This window comes from Oratosquilla oratoria, chromosome 43, assembly GCF_046742065.1.
Source record: "Oratosquilla oratoria isolate Oo_2021 chromosome 43, ASM4674206v1, whole genome shotgun sequence".
Taxonomy (NCBI): Eukaryota; Metazoa; Arthropoda; class Malacostraca; order Stomatopoda; family Squillidae; genus Oratosquilla; species Oratosquilla oratoria.
In genome coordinates this window covers 16,364,967-16,390,460 of record NC_134819.1, presented here as the reverse complement: position 1 = coordinate 16,390,460, position 25,494 = coordinate 16,364,967, and the positions used below count along the sequence as shown (strand labels likewise).

Genomic DNA, 25,494 nt, shown 5'->3' with positions numbered 1-25,494 from the left:
TTAAAAAGACAGTTAAAAGAAGTAAAAGATGAGAATGAGGAATTAAAGAAGAAGAATAAAGAGAATAAAGAGTCCATGGCAAACGAAGCACAGGGTTAGAGAAAAGTCCAAGAGAACAACAAAGTTGTATTTATATAGTGAAACAACAGATGAAAAAACAAACTAAAGACACAGTTATTAAAGTGATGAGAGAAAAGGAGAATATAGTACGAGACTTACTCGTAGCGAACAAAAAGAAATGTATAATTATATTAGGGGTGGAAGAGAAGTATAATCTAAATAGGACAAGAGTAAAAGAGGAAAAGGAAAAAGTAAACAACATTTTGGAAGTAGTTCAAGAGGATGGCCAAAAAAACAAGGAAAGAAATAGAAGAAATATATAGACTAGAGAAATATAATACAGATAAAACCAGACCAATTAAGATAATTTTCAGGTCACAAATGATAGTAGAGAATATCTTAGCAAAAACAGGGAAAATAGCAGAAAGTCTACAATATAAACAGATATGGATAAAAAGAGAAATGAATAAGAGGAAAGAGAGGAGAAAACAAAAAAACTAGAAGCTAAGGAAAAAACGAGAAAAGAACAGAGTCAGAAAAAGAGAAATTCTATTAGAGAGTAGTGGATATGAAAGTGAAGAAATGGTTCATTGCAGACAAAAACAGATGGGAAACATAAAACAAAATGGAAGTAGCAGAAAATTAAAAGTGTCTAATACAAATATAGATAGCTTAATAACAGGCTTGAACAAACTGAATATTACCTGGAGGAAAAAAAAAACGGACATAATGGGAATTGCAGACACAAAATTGAAAGGCCCACTACCACCTAATAGTGTAGGACATCATGCATATAATTATTGGATTAGAAACAGAGAGGTAAAAATAGGGGGTGGGGTTATGTTCCTGACTAAGAAGGATATAAATGTGAGGACCACATATTAGTTGAACTGGAACTAAAAGAGGAAAAATACATTAAAAAAATTAACAATATAGAAAGGGAAGATTGATTTATGAAAAAGCAAATTTTTATAGACAAACACTCTAATTGGGATGAGGTGATAAGTGGTGTTCCACAAGGAACAGTTCTGGCCCCAATAATGTTTGCTATATATATTAATGATATCGATGAAGGAATTGAAAGTTATATGAGCTTCTTTGCGGATGATACAAAATTGTTAAAAAAAGTGAACACTGAAGAAGATTGTGAGTCACTACAGAGTGATCTCAATAAAGTATGAGAATGGAGTAGGAAGTGGGAGATACATACATACATATACCAAGGCTTTTTCCCCCTTTCAAGGGAGGTAGCCAAAAAGGGAAAGGCATAAAAACACTCCCACCCATTTCATCCCTAAATACACTCCACACCCCTCCCACTCTCCCTCTCATCTGAGCACCTCCTGGATGACGGGTCATCCCTGCACCTTGCCCACCGTCCTGGGTCAGAAGCAGTGTTGCAAGACACTGCACATCCACAGCAAGGCCGCTTCATTTAATCGGTGACCCCCCCTCTCCGTCCCCCCTTGCATATAAGGAGAGGACGGGGAGAAATCCCTTCGGGCTGCGTCAAAATTTGCTCACACATACTACCTCACCCCCCACCCCCCGCCCATTCCTCCTCATGCAATCACAACATCATCCATATACAACCATTCTCCACTCACCTCTGTCTTCCGTCCTCTCCCTTCCTTCCTCAACAGACATTCCCCTCTTCCCCAAAGCCCCCTTCACCCCATCCATCCACCTCATCCTAGGACGTCCCCTCATGTTCACTCCCTCCACATCTGCCTTCCATACCTCTTTTACTAGTCTTTCTTCACTCATTCTTTCCATGTGTCCAAACCATCCTAATATTCTTTCATCAACCCTATCTCCCAGTGGGAGATGGAATTTAATATTAAGAAGGGTGGTATAATGGAATTTGGAAGAAGCAAAAAAAATAATAGTGGGATCATATAAATTGGGAGAGGAAGAAATTAAAAAAGTAGAAAATGAGAAAGAGCTGGGAGTCATTATTATGAATAATATGTCACCTGAGAAACATATAAACAAGATTTTTGGAGAAACTTATAATTTAATAAGAACAATCAAAGTGGTATTTACATACCTGGATGAAGAAATGGTGAAGAAAATACTAGTCACTTTGATAAGACCAAGATGGGAATATGCAGCGATGTGGTCACCAGGTACAAAAAATGTATAACAAAACTTGAAAGAATACAAAGAGCAATTACAAAATTGGCACCAACACTCTCAGAACTATCATATGAGGAAAGACTAGCAAAACTTGAGCTACAGACATTAGAGCAAAGAAGAGTGAGAGGAGACATGATAACTATTTATAGAATCATGAAAGGCATAGAAACTATTGATAGAGAGGATCTAATAAAATGGAATAGTGAAAATACAAGAGGACACGGAAAGAAAATCAAGACAGTTATAGAAGAGACCCGAAAAAGAACAGGGATGGGAAGAGCAGGAAGTTTGTAGTAAATTATGTGCCTCCTAAAATGGCCTTGTGGGAAGAGAGAGAACACAAATGTATGTTAGAAGACACAAGGATAATGCTAAATAAGATAATGGAAGATGGATAAAGAATAGTTATAATGGGTGACTTTGAGAGTAAAGAAATCTGCAGGGAAGAGATGACAGTGAAGGGTGGAGACAACTTATGGGGAAATGTACTACTTGATATGATTATAGAACATACAATGATGCAATGGACACAAGAGAATACTAGGTATAGAAACGAGGAAGAACCATCGAGACTGGATCTAATAATCACATCAGAACCCAAATAGTGGACAAGATTGAATATAAGACACTAATAAGTAAAAGTGACCACATATTGGTTGAACTGGAACTAAATAAGGAAAAACACGTGAAAAAATGAACAATAAAGGGAAGATGAATGTATGGGAAACAAATTTGGATAAAATAAGAGAATTCTTTCAAAAAGCTGACTGGGAAAGGATACACAAGGAGGAAACAACAGTACTTTGATGTAGTGGGGAGGCTTCTGTGTAGTAAGGGCGGGCTGAGCTGTGCCAGCCAGGTGCAACCATACTGGAGAGGTCAGCCTCGAGCTACCAGACGAAAAATGAGCCAAAACTCTTTTTTGTTGACGACCCTAGCTTGGCACTGATTATGGAATGGAATATTCGTAGGATTTGTCGCCCTCATCCTGTGTCAGTTGTTTTAGGATGAGGTTTTTGGGGTAGTGAATAGATAGGGGGTCCCTCACCCTTTTCCTTTGTGAATTCCCCTATCCCTATCCTTCATATTTGCTACCCTACTCTCCTTTTTCACCATCTTTCTCTAATACTTGTTAAGGAAGGTTCTGGTATCTTGGTGCCTTCCAAGCTACATGTCTGAACCCAGTCAAGTGGGGATGTATACCGCGAGGTCACTACTCCCTGCGAGGACCGAAAGCTCATCGACTGGGGAATGTTTGTGAGGTAGGTACTAGGCTGCTGACTTCCTTTCTCCCTATCCAGTACACATGCAGAGTGACTACACCGGACCCATCCTAAATGGGACAAAACAAAAGAGGACAAACCCCGGGTTGACAAAGTCTCTAACTCACCTCCGAGGCCCTGCATGTGTAAATAGTCGTTTCTGGAACCTCCCGACTCTGCAGAGACTTTTCTTTTATTGTGCGTGGCAACGGGCAACTGCAGTATCTTCCTTCTATGCACTGATTTTTCTTTCTTAATATATGGTGTGGCCTCATAAATATACACGATGATGGCGGCTGTTGAAACAGAATGTTCTAAATCTCCACCACTACCTGATCCTCCTCCTAAACACCCCGATCCCTCTCCTAATATTGCCAATCCTAATGTTGACAATATTGACTCAACAAAAATAAAAACCCCAGTTGACGACTCCGGCTTGAAAAAGGACTTCGGTAAAATCAATCAATCAAATGCTGCCCCTAATAGTCATAGAATCTTGCATTTACAATATGTCTCTCTTGATAAGTGTTATACAGACTTATATGAAAAGTTCCGTAAATTTGGACAAATTAAAGAGATCAGAGTTAAACTAACTAACAACTTTAAAGCTTGGCTAGTGTGGATCTCATTTCTTTCTAATCAGCCCCCCCGAGGCCCAGTACTTTGATGTAGTGGGGGGGCTTCCGTGTAGTAAGGACAGGCTGAGCTGTGCCAGCCAGGTGCAACCATACTGGAGAGGTCAGCCTCGAGCTACCAGACGAAAACTGAGCCAAAACTCTTTTTTGTTGACGACCCTAGCTTGGCACTGATTATGGACTGGAATATTCGTAGGATTTGTCGCCCTCATCCTATGACAGTTGTTTTAGGATGAGGTTTTTGGGGTAGTGAATAGATAGGGGGTCCCTCACCCTTTTCCTTGGTGAATTCCCCTACCCCTATCCTTCATATTTGCTACCCTACTCTCCTTTTTCACCATCTTTCTCTAATACTTGTTAAGGAAGGTTCTGGTATCTTGGTGCCTTCCAAGCTACATGTCTGAACCCAGTCAAGTGGGGATGTATACCGCGAGGTCACTACTTGCGAGGTCCGAAAGCTCACCGTCTGGGGAATGTTTGTGAGGTAGGTACTAGGCTGCTGACTTCCTTTCTCCCTATCCAGTACACATGCAGAGTGACTACGCCGGACCCGTGACATACATACCATAAAGTAGTATGGCCTAGTTCACTAGAACATGAAATCAGCTGATTTTCTTATTTATCCGGGCAACAATAGTTCCTATACTGTATCTACCATTGGGCAGCATCTCAAATCCCGCAGTTGTTTTGGATTATGATCTGGTTACTGAAGTTTTGTAGATTTTCTCATTAACATTCACTTGTAACTGTAACATTTGCCCCCATGCCTCCTAAGAAAAGTCCTAGTGAAATTGCTAAGCATCATGTTATTTCGCTGGAGGATAAAACGGAGATGATAAAATGTCTACAATGTAAACATCAACATATTGTATATACTGCATTGGTAAATTAAAAATACTTTTATTTTATTTTTCACTTATTACAAAATGAGTGTTTGTAAGCTTAAAATATTTTTAATTACTTGTTTTTGTTTGTTTTACTGTATGTTATTGACAATGCATTCATAAAGAACAGCACCACGGAATAATTGTTAGCGAAGTAAACATCACCAAATAGTATGCACTGGTAAAGTTAAAGTACAGGTACTTTTTTTTTTTTTTACATATTTACAAAATAATAAATACATATTTTGTTTGGAAAATTAAAATAGGTTTTTATTAACCTTATCTTATTGAAAATGCATTCATAAGTAAAATACAGTACTGGGGATTGGCTATTAGCAGTTTAGCCTATGCTACACCAGGCGTACCTAGCCTACATATAGGCAAATTCAACTTACGTGGTGTCTCCTTGAACCAATTAATGATGTAAGGTGAGGTGTACCTGTAACTCTTATATCTATCAGTTGAATAAACTACCTGTTACTCACTTTTTTTTTCTTTTTTGATTGTGCAGTTCCCTTTATCACAAACAGATTCTCATCTTTTCACTGGGTGGAGGAAACATAAAGAAGCACACACTCCATTTGTGACAAACTAAGATGACAAAGCAACTGGAATGATGTCAAAATACACTCACTTTGGAGGACATACTGATTTTGCACAATGTGAAGACAAACTCCAAATTACAATAATTTGTGGAAGACAGACCAATGATGATGGGTGGAGACATTAGAAAGTCAATGAAGAAACTTGAACTAGAACAACTAGCTTCAGACACCCTTCAATATCTTGGTGAGAGGATGTACAATGCACTGTGTTAAGTTTACCTTTAGATGTTTGTGTTTTTATTACCCCCTGGATCTACTACCCTTACTTGGATTTACCTGCCTACAAGTGCTGTTCAACACTTCCATGCATTGTTCTAGATCTACACCAAAAAGCATCTTCACCCTCACAAGGGAGGTAGCCAACCAAAGCATTCACTCAACCTTCACTCATAACATTATGTGAACACACCAAGAAAAAGATTGTCTTGATAATTCAAATGACTTTTGGTCCACTGCCATTATGAGAACACACACTATCTATATTCATCTTTAGCAGAGCTGGGCATGTTTCTCGGTGCATTCCGCTTTAGTCTGGCTGCAGTTAGTGCTCCTAAACTATTAAAGCTTAAGAGACAGGTTCATACTGAAATAAAATTCTGGTAGGCCACATACTATACCAAAAAAAAATTTCATAGGCCACATACTATACCAGCATCTATATTGCTTTAATAGTTAGGGAGTGCTAACTGTGGCAAAACTAATGGGGGATGGTGCCCAGCTCTGATCTTTAGATATGTGAAGACAAAGCTTGGAGAGCCTTTTATAAATGTAAAGATTTTAACAACTGGGAACAAGTTGGTCATATACTGATCTTCTGGGTTAACTGAAAAGTGAAACATTCATACATTGCAATCCCATATATTAAGAAAATTATATTGTGTGGATTGGATTTTTGTGGTGGGACAAATGTGAGAAAGCTTGAGCAAATGGTGAGGACATGTTTTGGGCCTTTATGGATTTGGAAGGGGCCTATGATTGGGTGGACAGGAGGGTGATTTGGGAGGTTTTGCAGATGTGTGGGGGTAGGAGGACAGCTGTTGAGAGCAGTCATGTTTTTATGAGGGTGGTGAAGCCTGTGTTAGAATTGGAAACAGAGAGAGTGAGTGGCTTGGGGTGGGGGAGGGACTTCACCAGGGGTGTGGCATGTCACTGTGGTTTGGTGTGTACATGGATGGGATGGTGTGGGAGGTAAATGTGGGGGTAATGGGCAGTGGGGGTTTGAGATGGTTAAAGTAAATGGGGGATAAGCCAGTTATTGTTTGTTGATGACACTGCACTAGTAGCAGGATCAGAGGAGGGATTGGGGAAGTTAGTGATGGAGTTTGGGAGGGTGTGTAAGAGGGACGGTTGAAGGTGAATGTGGGCAGAGGTAGTATGATGAGATGTGCAGGGGGAGAGGATCACAGCAATTTGAAAGAGTATTAAAGAAGAAAGGCTTTAAATACTTTGGGGTGCATGTGGCAGGAAAGGGAGGAGTGGATGGGTAGATTGTAGACTGAGAGATGCATGTAAATGCCTTGGGGGATTGGAGAGTGTAATGAGAGAGACATTTGGGAGTGGATGGTCAGAGGAGATTTTATGAGGGGGTGATTGCATTTACCTAGTTGTAATATACGGGAGGGGAGCTATGCTTGTGGTGACCCGTCTTTGTATCTCTCCGCATCAAGTTTTATCTTAAAATCTTGTATAGTGTTTGCACATACTGTTTTGTTGTCTAATTTGTTCCATGTTTTAATCGCTCTGTGTGGGAAACTGTTCCTTTTCAAGTTTTTTTCTATAACTATCTTTTTTCAGTTTTTTTTCCGTGTCCTCTCGTTTTACCGTTGTCCCACACTAACAGGTGGTTCCTGTCTAAAGCTTCCATTCCTTTCATTATTCTGTAGATAGTCAGCAAATCTCCTCTTTCTCTTCTTTGTTCCAGAGTTGGTAGGTTCAGTTTGGATAGTCTTTGCTCATATGTTAGTTCGGCGAGAGTCGGTGCTAGTTTGGTTGTCGCTCTTTGTAATCTTTCTAGGCCTGTGTGGGGCTGAAACATGGATCATGAGAGAGGAGAGGAATTCAAATGTATTTGAAATGGAATGTCTGAGAGGTGTGGTGGTGGTGGCTAGGCTGGATGGAATGAGAAATGAGGTGAGGAGAGTAGGGGTGGAGAAGGAGTTGGCAGATTGTGTTGATGAAGGAATATTGGGATGATTTGGAGACATGGAAAGAAGAAAAATTGGTAAAGGGAATGTGGAAGGTGGAGGTAGATGGAGTGAATATGAGGTGGGGGGGGGAGTCACTGAAGACAGGATGGATCGGTGGGGCAATGAGAAAGAGGGGGTGTCGGTTAAGGGAGGAGGTAAAGGACAAAGGATGGGGTGGGTGGGCAGTGGTTGTGTGGAAGATGCTGTGGTGCATGAAAGGGAATGGGGGGTTTAGAGGGCAGATAGTTTAATACAGGCTGAGGGGTTTTCTCCCTGTCTTCTTATTTTCTGTGTGTGTGGAGGGGGGGGGGTAGGAGGGGGCTTGCCAATTATAATTGGCAAGCCCCCTCCTATCCCCCTTGCTGTGGATGTACTGTGTCCTGCTGCATTGCTTCTGACCCAGGGCAATGGGCGAGATGCAGGGACAACTTGTCATTCAGTAGGAGCCAAGAAAAGAGGGAGGGAGGGGTGATGAATGGGAGTGGAGTGGGTGGGGGAAAAATTAAGACTTTTGACTTTGGCTACCTCTCATGTAAGGGGGAAAAAGCCTTAGGTACAGGTATATAAAAGAAATGTGTAAACAGTTTTACACAGCATACAAACAACCTTACCTCCCTGCATTAAGTGTTTAAACACCAATCCCCATCTTGTATAATTGTTTTCATATATTTCGTCCTCATCAGTATAGAGGAAAAGTGTTCCTCTGAACCTGTAACAAGGAAAAATCATTACAATAAAAAAAAAATTCCCTTCAATTGGGGGTGACCAACTCAAGCATCCCTCCCTCCCATAAAATATACACACAAATATGATAACTGTAAATGAATATAAGCTAAGTTGGAACAGTGCATGAATTGGAACCACTGCTCCTTTCCTGTATACAATTAGGTGAATATATACCAATGATCCCCATAAAGGGAGCTAGCAAAGACAAAGCACATATATATATCTTTATACACCAAGGACTTTTTCCCCCTTACAAGGGAGGTAACCAAAGTCAAAGGCATAAATCCACTCCCACCCATTTTATCCCAACATATTCCACTCCCATTTGCAATCCCTCCCTCTTTTCTTGGCTCCTAGTGGATGATAGGTCATCCCTGCAACTCACCCACTACCCTGGATCATGAGATATGTGGCAAGACACAGCAAGGCCACTTCATTTAACCACTTCCATATGGTGACGCCTACGTAGGCGGCATGAGGAGCAAGTGGGTAGTCGATCCATCTTGATTATATTTATTGTAGTCGTACCTATGTAACTTTCATTCTCTCTAAACCTGCTTCATCATATTTTCTATGGTTATCAAAATACACGGGTGAAAGAGAACGAATGATTGAGCACTGACTTTATTTTTTATAATGTGATTATTATGATGCAACATCGCATGTCGGACAGCTAATGCTGCCAGACATGCGATGTGCCCTGGAGTGATGAGGTTAATCAGTGACTTGCCCCCTCTCCATCCCCTCATGCAGAAAAAGAGAAGATGGGGAGAAATACCTTCAGGCTGTGGCAAAATATCATCCACACATACTCCCTTACCCATTCCCTACTCCCTTCTGTGCACCACAGCGTCCATACAGCAATGAAAGAAATAAATGTAACACAAAAAGAAATCAGTGATCAAATTAAATCCCTTGATGTCAGAAAATCACATGGCCCAGATGGGATTGCAAACTGGATACTGAAGGAATGTATGGAAAAATTAACTGACAAAATACATACCGTATATTTCCGTGTATAAGACGACCTTTGTATAAGACGAGGCACAAAATTAGAGCAAATTTTTATGAATTTATCTCATATCGGTAGTATAAGGCGACTGCTAAATTACAAAAGCATCAGTGTATCAAACCTACCGTACAAAGACAATTGTTTTGATTACGTTTATCAGCTTTTTTTCGCTTTTTCTCTTTTCTTTCTCATTAACTGTATCCTTATACCAGAGAAATTACTTACTGTATGCTTTTAAATTCAAAATAAATGAAATAACAAAAGCAAATCATGTATCATGATTTTCTGAGAACACACATCAACTAACAAAAACGATTTATTTACGTTCCTGGTTCGACGTTTAAAGATAATGTTAGGTATCAATGGAACGAGTGGATGACGAATGGAGAGAAGTCATTTACAAAAGGTGGAGCTATGCGTAGTGCATCACTTGATGTTCTCTGCGAGTTTGTTATTAAAGCTTGGGAAAGTGTTAAGGTCGAAAGTATCGTAAAATCTATTAAAAAATTTGGAATCTAATGCCATGGATGGCACTGAAGATGATTTATTGTATGAAAGTGATGAAGCCGAAGTCGACTCACCGGAACCGGACTGGAATCCCTACGATGACGGCATATTTGAGGAATCTTGTGATATGTTCGAACAACTTTTCGAAACAGAGTGATGATTGTGACGAGTTTGAAGGGTTTTATATAAATAAATAAATAAAGTTTTATAATGTTTTAAGTTTTGAATGTAATGTAATTTTATTGAAAATAAAGGTTTTAGAAATACGTTTGATGTGTAATATATATTGATGATGATTAGAAATTAAGTTTTATAATTTTATAATCTTTAAATTTTGTATGTTTTAAATGCAACTACTGTAATATATATATTTTTTATAAATAAACGTTTTATGTACTGTAATCCAAAATTGTTATTTTCAGTCTTGAAAATTACTGAAAAGTTAGCGAAAGAAAAAGGTTGCGGTCTCACTAAACGTCGACCAAAGCCGACCCAACCCAAACAATAACGGCTTTTGCTCAAATGCATATAATTATGTATTAAAATTAGCATATGGTTGCATTATATGACCTATTTTCTTTAAAATGTGTGATTTGCGTATAATTTGATCAAATAGAAGTTACGCTTTTATCCTCTGCAAAATTTAAATTACCAAAGTCGCCCAACGCCGACCAAACACAAACAATGACGGCTTTTGCTCAAATGCATAATTTTATATAAAAATTAGTATTTGGTTGCATTATTTGACCTATTTTCTTTAAGATTTGTGATTTTCATGAAATTTGATCAAAGAGAAGTTACGTTTTTATCACCTGCAAAATTACCAAAGTCGACCATTTGAGCAAAAGCCGTCATTGTGTTTGGTCGACTTTGGTAATTTTGCAGAGGATAAAAACGTAACTTTTCTTTGATCAAATTACATGAAAATCTCACATTTTAAAGAAAATTGGAGAATAATGCAACCATATGCTAATTTCTATTTAAATTATGCATTTGAGCAAAAGCTGTCATTGTTTGGGCTTGGTCGGCGTTGGTCGACTTTGGTCGACGTTTCGTGAGACCATTAAAAGTACCGTAATTTCATTAATATAGAATTATTCCTCGAATTTATTAACAATTGCAATTTACTATAAATATATGCCAATAATATATATGGTAAATATGGTTTAATTACCTTTATTACCAGTTCTTATCATAATGTGAATAATTTCCTGCGAATCTGTGGTTATCGGCAGGCTAGCCTACCAAGTCATCTCACGTAGAATTCAAGGTCTGATTTTTATAATGGTAGTATAAGACGACCCCCAATTTTAAGGGGTGAATTTTTGGATTTTAGGGTCGTCTTATACGTGGAAATATACGGTAATATAATTAAATCCTCACTTAAAGAAGGAAAAGTACCATTGGACTGGAAGAAGGCAAACATCGTACCAATTTATAAGGGAGGTGATAAGGAAGATCCATCTAACTACAGACCGGTCTCACTAACAAGCACAATAGCAAAAATTTGTGAAAGAGTTGTTAAAAACAGATGGGTTAAATACCTGGAAGAAAAATCTATACTGAACCCAAATCAATTTGGATTCAGACAAGGGAGATCATGTACAACAAATCTGGTCTGCTTCTACTCAAGATTAGTAGACATAATACAAGAAAGATATGGATGGGCGGACTGTGCTTTTCTGGACCTGCAAAAGGCATTTGATAAGGTACCTCATAAGAAATTAATAAACAAGATAGAATCAAAGGGTGGTATCAGAGGAAAATTATTGGAATGGATGGAAGACTTCCTGATTGGGAGGAAAATGAGAGTTGTAATTAGAGAAAAATTCTCCAACTGGAAAGAAGTAAAAAGCGGTGTCCCGCAAGGATCGATACTGGCCCCGATCATGTTCGCCATATACATTAATGACATGAATGAAGGCGTGGAGTGCTATACGAATTTTTTTGCAGATGATGCAAAATTATTTAAAAAGGTAGAAACGGAAGAGGTCTGCAACTCACTGCAACAAGATCTGGACACGATATGGAATTGGACTCAAAAGTGGGAAGTGAAATTTAATATAAAGAAATGCAGTATAATGGAATTTGGAAAGAGTAAAAACAGAATATCAAAAGAATACAGAATTGGAGAAGAAAAGATAAAAAAGCAAACTATGAAAAAGATCTTGGAGTGATGATTGGAAAGGACATGAAACCTGATAAGCATATAAACAAAATATTCGGAGAAACCTACAACTTATTGAGATCCATCAAAGTGGCATTTACTTATATGGATGAAGAAATGATAAAGAAAATACTAACTACACTAATAAGACCAAAACTTGAGTACGCAGCATCACTTTGGATACCCAGCACCAAAAAGAATATTAAGAAACTAGAAAGATTACAAAGAGCGACAACCAAACTAGCACCGACTCTCGCCGAACTAACATATGAGCAAAGACTATCCAAACTGAACCTACCAACTCTGGAACAAAGAAGAGAAAGAGGAGATTTGCTGACTATCTACAGAATAATGAAAGGAATGGAAGTTTTAGACAGGAACCACCTGTTAGTGTGGGACAACGGTAAAACGAGAGGACACGGAAAAAAACTGAAAAAAGATAGTTATAGAAACAACTTGAAAAGGAACAGTTTCCCACACAGAGAGATTAATACATGGAACAAATTAGACAACAAAACAGTATGTGCAAAAACTATACAAGATTTTAAGATAAAACTTGATGCGGAGAGATACAAAGACGGGTCACCACAAGCATAGCTCCCCTCCCGTATATTACAACTAGGTAGGTAAATACAAAACCATTCTCAACTCACCCCTATCTTCAGTCTTCTCCCTTCCTCAACGGACATTCCCCTCTTTCCCAATGCCCCTTTTACCCCATCCATCCATCTCATAATTGGTTGCCGCCTCATGTTCACTCCATCCACCTCTTCCTTTCCAACTTCTTTTACTAATGATTCTTCACTCATTCTTTCCATGTCTCCAAATCATCTCAATAGTCTTTCATCAATCCTACCTCCCAATTCTTTTTCCGACTCCGCTCTCCTCCTCACCTCGTTTCTCACTCTATCAAACACATTTAAACTCTTTCTAATGTTCCATGTTTTTGCCCCATACAGTGCTGTTTAAGAATCATTTAGATAAACACTTAAGCAAGATGTAACAATTATCACTTATCTTATATTATTTGTTTTGTTATTATTTGTCTGTTTATCATTATTTGCTGATTCTCATTTTTTATTAGTTATGTCAATTAATCATTATTTACCTGTTTGCTCATTGTCTAACTATACCTATGCATTAATTTACATATTTTATTTATTATTCACACTATTATAGTTTTTATTTATTTATTAATATATTTTTGTTTTGTTTTTGCATCCGACCTAGATATGAAGCAAAATGTTTCCTGTCAGCACGCTTTGCCTTCGTAATCCCTTCATACAATCTTCTCTTAACTACCATTTCCAAATGTTTATTTCTCATTACACTTTTTAATCCCACAAGGCATTTACTTCTCTCAATCTACATTCTACCTCCACTTCCACTCCTCTCTTCCCACATTTTCTCAAGTATCTAAGGCTATTTTGGATGCCAAGAACACAATACCTCATGGAAGTTCTTCAAGAAAATTAAATGCACATGATTAGGGAAATTACATAAATACTACAAAAGGGTTTTGATGTCACAGACCAGATTGATAGCATGTATAGGTTAGGCAAGTATTTGAGAAATTGTGCACATTCAATGAAAACAAAGTTCAAGTTGCAAGCCATGGAAGAAGAAGTAATCAGCAAGTCTTGGAGGGTAGCACAAGGTTAAAAAACAGTTGGATTAGGAAAGATGTTAATGAAGATGAATGAGCAAAGATATAAAAGCTCTTAGAGAAAGCCAAAGCCAAAAATTATTATTATTATTATTATTATTATTATTATTATTATTATTATTATTTTTTTTTTTTTTTTTTTTTTTTTTTTTAATTGTCAATCAGAAGGCGAGGAAATGATTTCCAAGAATACAAGAAGGCAGCATTGTAATGTAAGCACTACAAGTAAACTTAGAATAGCATATGCTAATGGTGATGGTTTACTTTTGGCTAGGTTGAAGATAAATAACTACTTAAGGATAAATGAGCCTGGTATTTGTCTAGTAGAAACTACACTCCCACAAAAATTCTATATACAATTGGGGAATGACAGATACACCTGGAGAATAGACAAGGATAGAAAGGGTGGAGTTATGTCTGTGATGAGAAGTGACATAAAGGTGGAAGAAGCAAATCTGAGTGAAGGCAGGGCTGAAGCAATTCACCTAAAGATTAGTATGAAAGGGCATAATAAAAGGTACTTCATGGTGGCATATGTTCTCCCCCAAGACTAGGGCTTAGGATGAAACTGAATATATAAATGTTATTGGATATCTCTTTTCCTACAGAAAAATATTGAACAAAGTAATAATACTGTCCTTATTCGATATTTTAATTGTGGTATTGTCAACTGGGAGGAATGGGAAGCAAGCAGCAAAACAGATTGCTGAGTATAGCAATGAAGACCACAGTAACCCAGGTAAGAAGAGGTGACACTCCTACAAAATTAGATATGTTACTGACCATAGAGCAGACATCATCAGCTTCTTGCACTACCTTTGCCCAGTAGGAAAAAGTGACCATGTTAGAACTGAATTTCAGCTGGAGGATGAGGAAATTGAGCCAAGGAATGAATCACACAGGCAAGGGAGACTCATTTTTAGGAAAGCCGATTTAGAGTTGAAAAAATCATTAGAAGAAACAAAATGGGTGGAATTCATGAATACCACAGGAATAAGGAGGAAATGAGATATCTTTCTTGACATTCACAAACATGTGCCAAAGACTAGGGAAAGAAGCAAAAACAGGATTGATTCAACAAAAAGTATGAGACTACAAAATAGACCAGGGGACTTGGGGAAAATGGAGAAAGAAAAGAAGCAATAAAACAAAAGAAGCTTACAAGCTAGGAATGACTATACCAGAATTCACATGGTGGAAGAAAGCAACTTAAAGAGGTGTAGTAGAAAAATGCAAAGATGAACCAAAACTGTATTAGAGGTTCATAAAGGTTAAATTGAAACACAGGGGTGAAATCACAAAGTTAATAGTTTATGGCAAAGTCTTTGAAGAGGCCTCAGCTCTGTTGGACTATGGAGTCGAACCACAAAACCTTAAACTCCAACTCCTCTATTTTTTGGCGACTCCAATTCTGACTCCTCTTTATCTAATTAAGTGATTATGGCCTACATATCTCATAAAGCTTATGCATATGGTCCTAGAAATAAAAATAAAATTCTATAATGTAAAAATTTACATATATAACTTTTTGGAGAGAGAGAGAGAGAGAGAGAGAGAGAGAGAGAGAGAGAGAGAGAGAGAGAGAGAGAGAGAGAGAGAGAGAGAGAGAGAGAGGGGCGGGGGACCTTACAACCATACTCACATACTTACAACTGTACCTTCCCCATTAACACCCCAACCTCAACCCCAAACGGCAACATACAACACATACAGAACACACAACATCAACATATTACAACCCAACATTGACGGTATTAACACGAAAAAACATGAACTTGAACACTTTCTTAAACAACGCAACATACACATTGCAATTATACAAAACTAAGACACTCACACAACACCATCATTTCATAATTACACCACCATCAGACAAGACTGGACCAACGGCAATGGCGGTGGACTCATCACCCTGATCCCCCACTCCATCTGTTTTGTGGACACAAGTGCCACAACCAAAATTCTCCTCCCTAACACAGATAACACTACAGAAATCCAATCCATTCAAATCTGCACAGGCAACAAATCAACACTGACAATAGTTAACATGTACATTCCCCCCCCAATCATCCCCCACAGTTCCAAACACCTTCAGGCCTCAATTTAGCCAACTAGCCTCAATCCCCAACCTGATTATGGGTGGTGACTTCAACGCCAAGTCGTTTGCCTGGTATGTCGACAACCCTGACATAGACAGAGGGCTTGATATACAGACTCAGTTTGACTCATTGACTATCATGAACAACACACATAATTATACACATATCTCACACCAAGCCCTCTACACTCCCTCCTCTCCTGATATCACCTTCTGCTCCCCCTGCCTAACCCCAACAACATCATGGAGAGTGGTCGGAACCCTTGGTTCTGACCACCTTCCAATCATCATCACCACCAAAACAAGATGCACCCCAGTTGGCCACGGACACACATACACCAATTACAAGGGAGCTAACTGGGAAGCTTTTACTGAAGAGACAGAACAACATTTTGAAACAGTACACCAATCACAAACATAAACAATGCTGTGCACACTTTAAATACAATCATACAAAATGCAGACAAGATTGATTGATTGATTTATGAAATTTTTGGCTCGAAGGCCAAGTGCCGGAGCCGGTAGGCCATTCAGCGCATATCTTTCATAGATAAAAATTCAAGTAAAACAGTAAAAACAATAAACATTCACAAAAACACATCACAACATACACTCACAAGCATTCATATACACAATTTTAAATTTCATAAAATAAATTGATGTCTATTAAAAACTTTACAACATTCTTCACATGAGCTTCCTCCCCTAAAAATTTCTTTAAAAGATAAATTTGTTAAAAAATTTGCCCTGCACTTATTAGAGAATGCAGGGCACTGAATTAAAATGCGTTTTACTGTAAAAACTACTTGGCAAGTGGGACATTGGGGTGCCAGCCTTTCTGCTCCACTTGCCATCAAAAATTTATGAGTATTGTAGGAATGGCCAATTCTCAATCTTGTCAAAACAATACTTGACCTTCTGTCCAAAGGAGGACACTTCCAAGGGTTCACCAAGGGGTGAATCTCTTTTAACTTATAACTACCATCCAGCCTTGTCCATTGTTCTTGCCACTTCTCCATTGTATAACAATGGATCACTTGTTTCAAGTCCGTATGTGGGACTTTTCAGTCTGTTATATGGCTGAGCCTAGTGGCGGCTTTGGCTGCAGCATCAGCCTGTTCATTTCCAGTGATACCCACATGGGACGGCACCCAGCAAAAGTTTACTTTTATCTTCTTTCTGTTGTTAATGAGAATCAACCAGTCCTGTATTTCTTGGACTAAAAATGATGAGATAATAATGTATTTAGAGAGGATACAATGCTCATGGAATCTGTAAACGTTCCTATTACATGGAACAGAATTAAAAACAAATTTGAGGGCATTACTGACTGCCAGCAGTTCAGCAGTAAAAACAGAGCTAAAATAAGGCAACTTTCTCTTTAAAACTGTGCTATCAGATACAACAGCACAACCAACACCATCTTGGGATTTTGATCCATCTGTATAAATAGAAATTGCATCAGCATGTACTGATAAATGTTCTAAAAATTCACTTTTTAGCTCTACAGCAGTTCTATTTTTCTTCTTTTTAAGAGGACATATTTCAGTGGGGCATCGGTTCCAAGGAGGGAATTTGGGAGACGTGATCTCAGCAATTGTATTAGGAACAAGTCCTACCTTCTCTGTCCCAACTTCACATCTCACTTCTAAACGTTTTGGCAGAGTACTTTTCCTTGGAGCTCTGTCTACCGGCTGCTTTACATATTTGAAGTTTGGATTCTGTTTGGATGTCATGACACGAGATATATATCTAAGGATTAATTCCTCCCTGCGAATATAGAGGGGAGGAATTCCTGCGTCCACATACAAACTATCACTGGAGATGTTTTATAGGCTCCCAAACAGATCTGTAAAGCCATATTGTTTAATCTATCGAGCTTCTTTAATGAAGTTTTACATGCCGATCCATAAATTTGACATCCGTAATCCATTTTGCTAAGGCACAATGTTTGGTAAAGCCTTATTAAAGTTATACGATATGCTCCCCAGTTGAAACGAGACACTACCTTTAGTATATTAAGTCGCTGTTTAACAGTCTATACAACCTCGTTTATGTGATTTGTGAATGTCAACCTTTTGTCCAAAACCAGACCCAAGTATTTTACTTCATCTTCATATGGTAATATGACACCCTCTAAGAATAGTGTTGGTATCTCTTCCTTGCATCTTAGTCTGGAAAACCCTTATGGTTTTTGTTTTTTCAGCAGAGAATCTGAAGCCCATGCTGTTGCTCAAGTTAAAAACCTCTCGAGTCTTTTGGCCTGTTTCTAATGTTGTCGATTTGCTGCACACAATAGCAAAGTCATCAGCATAAGCCAATCCATGATCTCCTGTGGGAACTTGTTCTAACAAACTATTAATGGCTATGCTGAAGAGTGTAGGACTCAGAACACTTCCTTTGGGAATCCCTTCCTCTTGAAGATATGCACAAGAGAAAGAAGAGCCCACTCTGACTTTAGATAACGGTCAGACAAGAAGTCATTTAAACAATTGAACATATTACCCCCGATACCCCACTCGGCAACTTGCTTCTGAATGCCTCACCGCCAGGTAGTATCGTAGGCATTTTTCAAGTCAAAAAACACAGCAATGCTAGAGTTCTGATTGTGAAGGCATTCTGAATCTCATGAGTGATAAAAGGTAAGGGGTCCAGAGTGCACTTATTCTCTTCTAAATCCAAACTGTCTGTTAGATAGGAGAATTTTAGATTCCAAAAACCAAACTGAACGCATATTAGCCATTCTTTCATAGATGTTACAAATGCAGCTTGTGAGAGCAATAGGTCTGTAACTTTGTGGGTCATGAGAGTCTTTTCCTGCCTTTAAGATTCCTATGATGATTGAAGTCTTCCAAGATTTAGGAGAAGATCCATAAGACCAAAATTTGTTCAGCACATTTAAAAGGAATTTCTTCAACAATATGGATAAGTGACCAACCATGGAATAAAGAATGTCATCCTCTCCAGGAGAGGTTGGGGAGGATAAAGATAAAGTATGATCCATTTCATCCAAGGTAAAGAGAGATTATATGCCTCCGAGTTCGTATTGGTAGGAGGAATAATCGTGGTCTTGGCTCTAATTCTTCTGAAATCATCTGAATAATATAGTGGGCTTGAAATATCAGCATAATGTCTTTCAAAAGCCTCTGCTACTTCTCTTGTATCTGATATAAAAGAGCCATTTATCTTCAGATGGAGTAAACTTTCCTTGTAATTTTTTAATCCTATTCCATACTAAGGTAGGGGAAGAGTCATATTTCAATTCGCTAATATATTTAATGAAGGATTCCCTCCTTGCTTTCTTCAAGATTTTCTTCTGCTTTGCTCGAGCTCTTCTGTACATTATCTTATTGACTAAACAAGGATATCTCCGATATCTCTTATAGCAAGTTCTTGTAATCTTTCTGCTTAAAGCACATTCATCGTTCCACCAGGGGACTACTGGGGGTTCAGGTTTATCAGCTGTCCTAGGAATGGAAGAGAAAGCACCAGAAAGTATGATGTCTACCAGGTAATCATATGCATCTGAGTTACTACAAAAATAAATAGTCTTATAATTAATCTCTGTGGATCTCCTAAATAATTCCCAATTAGCCTCTCCTGTTTTCCATTTAGGTAAGCAAGAGGAGGGCGTGTTCTTTAAATATTTGATATGGATAGGTCAGTGGTCGCTACCATATAGATCTTCATCTATTGACCAACTGTAGTCTAATCTTAAGGATGATGAGCAAATAGTTAGGTCTATAGCAGAACTTAGAGTTGTGAAAGACATCAAACCTAGTTTTGGAACAGTCAAAGTTTTGGAACAGTCATCAAAATGACATCGTTATTATCAATAAATTCTTCAATTATATTGCCCCAGGGGTCACACCTTGATTCACCCCATAGAGGATGCTTGGCGTTAAAGTCACCCATTAGAATAAAAGGCTCAGGGAGCTGGTCAACCAAAGATTGTAGGTCATTTAACTCAAACTGACGAGGGTGCTTATATATGTCTAGGAGTTGATCTTCCAGTTCAGGTTCCAAGTACAAAGAACATAAAGTGATCCATTTAGTGGTAAAGATTTGTACTGCACAAGCCTGCAACACCGAATGTAGCTGGACACTTCTGTGGTTTACAGATTTCTTAACAATGATATCAGTACCTCCATGGGTACGGCTCCCAATCATAGGAGATCTGTCAAATTTATAATTAAGTCCAACATTAGGGGATAAATCGCCAAGCATAGTTTCTTGGAGACAAATAGCAGACACATTATGTTCTTTAAAGAGAATCCCAACCTGCTCTCGATGAGAATTAAAACCTTGAATATTCCATTGAATTATGGACATTATACTGTTTTCTTTTTCTTTTTTGGGTCTACTGGTCTGGGAAGAGAAGTCTGGGAGAGAGAGGGTCTACAAGATGGGTTTTTTTCTAATTTCTTTGCTTTCGCAGGTGGCATCCTCCTCTCTGACAATGGTCCGACCGACGACATAGAGTTTGGGTTATTAGTTCCTTTCTTAGATTGCATATCACGATTTGGGGAAGAAGATGGAGATGAGGGTGGACTGTGGAGTCTTTTACTGCACACAGCTTCAGACTCCATAGCTTTGCTTCTGTGCACCTCAACTGAGTGAGGCACATCAGTCCGTGATCCCTTTATTGGGGAGCCCCCCAAGTTTGGAAGGTTGACTGATTGATAGGAGGCTTTATTAGAGGAACCCTGTGGGGTTTCAGCAATGGGAACTTTAGGTGCCCCTCTAGATGGGGCAAGACACATTCCCTCAACTGGGGATGGGAGAACCTCTGCAGAGGAGGGTTGAGGAGTACTACAATTTCCTAGTTGTGGAGCAGAACGATTAGGTCTAGTAGTGACTCTTTCACGTTGAGGCTTGGATTCAGCATTTGGTTGATCCTCATTGCTTCTGTGCACCTCTACCGAGTGAGGCACACTAGTCAGCAATCCCTCTACTGGGGAGTCCCCCAGGTCTGGAAGAGAGATTGCCTGAGAGGAGGCTTCATTACAAGAAGCCTGTGAGGTTTCTACAATAGAAACCTTAGGTGCCCCTCCAGATGGGGCAGGGGACACCCCTTCAACAAGGGGTGAGGAAACCTCAGCAGAGGAGGGTTCAGAAGTATTAGAAATTCCTAGTTGAGAAGAAGAAAGACCATTAGATTTAATAGTGACAATTTTACACTCAGCCTTGGGTTCAGTGTTAACAGAACCATTCATATTGGCATTTTTATTTCTATTGCGTTCTACAGTTGGCTGATCCACTTTACTATTTGTTTTAACAACATCACTGTATCTTTTGGAATTACTTAGTCTTTTAGCATGTCCTACACTTATATGTTCTGCATGAGCTTTTAGTGGTATTTCCTGTTCCTTCTTATAAATTACACAGTTCTTATCTCTGGCATCATGCTCTTCTTTACAATTTATACAAACTGTTGGGCGGGAACAATCCCCATGTTCAGGCTGAGTACATATCAAACACAGTTTGTCCCTTGCAAAATGAAATTCAGGGGGGGGGGGGAAGAGATTCAAGCATAGAATTAGAAGAGACACACAGAATCGGTCGCTACTCTAAAGATAGAAATCGACCTCTAAAGATAAAATTAAGGTCACAGATGGTAGTAGAAGACATCTTTGGAAAAGTAGGCAATTTGGTAAAGAGTGAAAAGTACAATAAGATATGGATAAAAAAAGAAATGAGTACCGAGGAATTAGAGAAAGAAAAGTCACTAAGAAAAGAAGCAAAGGAAAAAATCTTGTTGAGAACGGAGACAGAATGCAAAGAATTCCATTGGAGAGTAATCGACATGAGATTGAAACAGTGGCACATCAAAATGAAAAAACCAAGGACAGAAAAGATAATGGAGAAGGAAGAAAATTAAAAGTGGCCTACACTAACATTGACGGATTAATTTCAGGTCTGAACGAACTCAATGATTATCTGTTAGAAGAAAAACCAGACATAATGGGAATTGTAGAGACTAAACTAAGAGGAGAAATACCATCTATTGATATTGGACAAGGGCTATACAATTACTGGATAAGAAACAGGGACAAACAGCAGGGAGGGGGAATCATGTTCTTGGCCAAGAAAGACCTAAACGTGACAAAAATTGCAGAGGGCAAAGGTAATGTTGAACTGATCATGATAAAAGTCGAAGGCAAGAATATGAAAAGTAGAAAGTTTGTGGTGACCTATGTGGCCCCAAGAGCGAATGCTTGGAAAGAAAACGAACACACAAAAATGCTAGAAGATACAAGAAAATCACTAAATGAGATACTAATGGGTAAGCTAGTAATTATGGGAGACTTCAATTGCAAAGAAATTTGTTGGGACAACATGACAGTACGAGGAGATGATGTGTGGGGCAATGTACTGCTAGACATGACCATGGAGTACACAATGACCCAGTGGGTCAGTGAAAACACAAGATACAGAAACAATGAAGAGCCATCAAAACTAGATTTAATATTTACAATGGAACCTGAAATAGTGGACAAAGTCCATTACAAGACACCAATTGGAAAGAGTGACCATGTACTCATCGAAACTGTACTAAAGGAAGAAATACAGATGAAGAGGAGCGAAAAGCATAGGAAAGGAAGATTGATGTACAACAAAACAGACTTTGCAAAACTAAAGACGTTCTTCCAGAATGCAAACTGGGAAAAATTATATATGGAAGAGACAACAGTGGAAGAGAAATGGAACATACTGTTGGATAATTACAATGAAGGGGTAAACAGGCATGTACCAAGACAAAAGCGAGAGAGTACATTAAATGTTGGTTCAACAAAAGACAGGCAAAAGACAGGCAAAAGACAGGCAAAAGACAGAAGGGACAAAGCTTGGAAAAGGTGGAGAAAAGACAAAAAACAAAGCAAATGGCAAATTCATATAAACTATAGAAATGAGTATGTTAATGTGAGAAGAGAGGAGAAAAGGAACCATGAGAAGGATATTATAGATAAATGCAAAGATCAGCCCAAGCTATTCTACCGGTATGTAAATGGTAAACTCAAAACCAAACAGGAACTAGTGAAACTACGCCTAGGAAATATAGAATACACAGAAGAATTAGAGATGGCCGAAATCATGAACAACCACTTTAAATCTGTCTTCACCAGAGAGAAAATACAAAATTGGGATGTAGATAATAACAAACAAACATTCTCCAGAACATCTATCAAAACTGGTCGTCAGAAAATCACATGGCCCGAATGGAATTGCAAATTGGATTCTAAAAGAATGCAAAGAAGAGCTAACGGACAAAATACACATCATAATAAATAGCTCACTCAAGGAAGGAAAAATACCTATTGACTGGAAATATGATAACATTGTACCAATATATAAAGGAGGAAACAAGGAAGAACCCACCAACTAGAGACCAGTATCACTAACAAGCACTATAACCAAAATTTGTGAGAAAATCATCAAGAATAGATGGGTAAAACACCTGGAAGATAACAACATATTAAACCCAAGACAATTCGGGTTCAGACAAGGTAGATCATGCACCACAAACTTGATATACTTCTACTCAAGACTAATAGACATAGTGCAACAAAGAAACGGATGGGCTGATTGTGCATTCCTAGACTTGCAAATAGCATTTGACAAAGTACCACACAGAAAACTACTAAAAAAACTGGAACACATAGGAGGAATACAAGGGAACCTACTAAAATGGATGGAGGACTTCCTGACTGGAAGAAAGATGAGAGTAATACTCAGAGAAAAATATTCAGATTGGAAAGAGGTGATCAGTGGAGTACCGCAAGGATCTGTACTGGCTCCAATAATTTTTGCTATCTATATGAATGATATGGACGAGGGCGTGAACTGTTACATGAGCTTCTTTGCTGATGACGCCAAACTGTTAAGGAAAATAGAAACTGATAAGGACTGTGAAGCACTGCAAGAAGATCTGAATAGGGTATGGAACTGGAGTCAGAAATGGGAAGTGGATTTTAATACTAAGAAGTGTAGCATAATGGAGTTTGGACAAAGCAAAAACAGAATATCAAGAAATTATACAATTGGAACCAAGGAAGTAAAGAAAGTAGGATCCGAAAAAGACTTGGGAGTTATTATCACAAACGACTTGTCCTATGATACACAGATTAACAAAATTGTCGGGGAGACTTACAACTTGCTAAGATCAATAAAAGTGGCTTTTGCTTACATGGACGAAGACATGATAAAAAAAAATTTGGTTACATTGATAAGGCCTAGACGTATGCGGCGACATTGTGGTCCCCCAGTACCAAAAAGAATATAAAGAAAATAGAAAGAATCCAAAGAGCAGCTACAAAAATGGCACCTGCACTTGCAAACCTATCATACGAGAAGAGATTGGCTAAACTGGAGCTACCGACACTGGAGCAAAGAAGAGAGAGAGGAGACCTACTGACCATCTACAGAATCATGAAAGGCACAGAGATACTTGATAGAGAAGAATTACTAAACTGGGACAAGAGAAACACAAGAGGACATGGAAGGAAATTAAGAAAACATAGCTATAGAAGAGAACTGAAGAAAAACAGTTTTCCACATAGAGTTTTAGACACTTGGAACAAACTGGATAATGAAATAGTAAGCGCAAAAACCATTCACGAGTTTAAAAGCAAACTAGACACTGAGAGATACAATAGCGGGACAACACGAGCATAGCTCCCCTTCCCGCAAAATACAACTAGGTAAATACATCTGCGGGAAGGATGGCCAAAAGCATAGCAGTTAAAGCACTGAAGGGGACGGGGCTTAAACTCCTTCACATAAACTATCTCTTTTCCTATCTCTACATAATGAGGTAGATCTTCACCACAAAAATTTAGGATAATCATAGAAGAACGAGGGATTTTAGCAACCTTCCAAACATTAGTTGGGCACATTTCTAAAATTTCTTCTTCCTCAAAGTCATACAGATCTCTATTAAAAATTACCCCTTTGGCATAACTAAAGGTATAGTGAGGTTTAACTTCCTTAATGTCGGATTTCTGTTTCAAGTTAAGCACCATGGCAGCTTGTTCATAAGATTTTACATGAATTAAGAAGGAATTTCTTCCAAATTGTGATACCTGCGAGTTAGTCAAATTACCAGAGCCAAGGTGACTCTTCAAGAATCTTCTAAACTCGAACAAGTTAGCACGTTCCTTTGCAAGTGATAATAAGCCACTACGCTGGATTGGGAGGCCTCTGCACACTTTCCTTCCTTTCCTCTACCGGCTTTTCTGGATAAAAGATATCCAAGTTAGGTGGCACTCTAGCAACAAGTTGGGCCGAAGATTCATTTTAATTGCAATTATTATAATCCAAGCAGGGAGCAGCTGCATCCTGATTAGAAAGAAATGAGATCCACACTAGCCAAGCTTTAAAGTTGTCAGTTAGTTTAACCCTGATCTCTTTAATTTGTCCAAATTTACGGAACTTTTCATATAAGTCTGTATAACTCTTATCAAGAGAGATATATTTTAGATGTAAGATTCTATGACTATTAGGGGCAGTATTTGAGCTATTTATTGGTTTCTGGGATCTAAAGATG

The 25,494-nt window shown here is 38.5% G+C and overlaps 2 protein-coding genes across 2 annotated transcripts in view; both read right to left on the bottom strand.

Moving 5' to 3' along the window:
- The window catches only part of LOC143021928 (copine-8-like), a 758,082-nt gene that overhangs the window by 508,166 nt on the left and 224,422 nt on the right, over positions 1-25,494 (bottom strand). The window lies entirely within an intron of this gene.
- The window catches only part of LOC143021929 (decapping and exoribonuclease protein-like), a 252,942-nt gene that overhangs the window by 67,865 nt on the left and 159,583 nt on the right, over positions 1-25,494 (bottom strand). Inside the window, exon 6 of the mRNA XM_076179813.1 lies at positions 8,383-8,480. Coding sequence (XP_076035928.1) covers positions 8,383-8,480 — 98 coding nt within the window. The remainder of the gene's footprint in view (positions 1-8,382; positions 8,481-25,494) is intronic.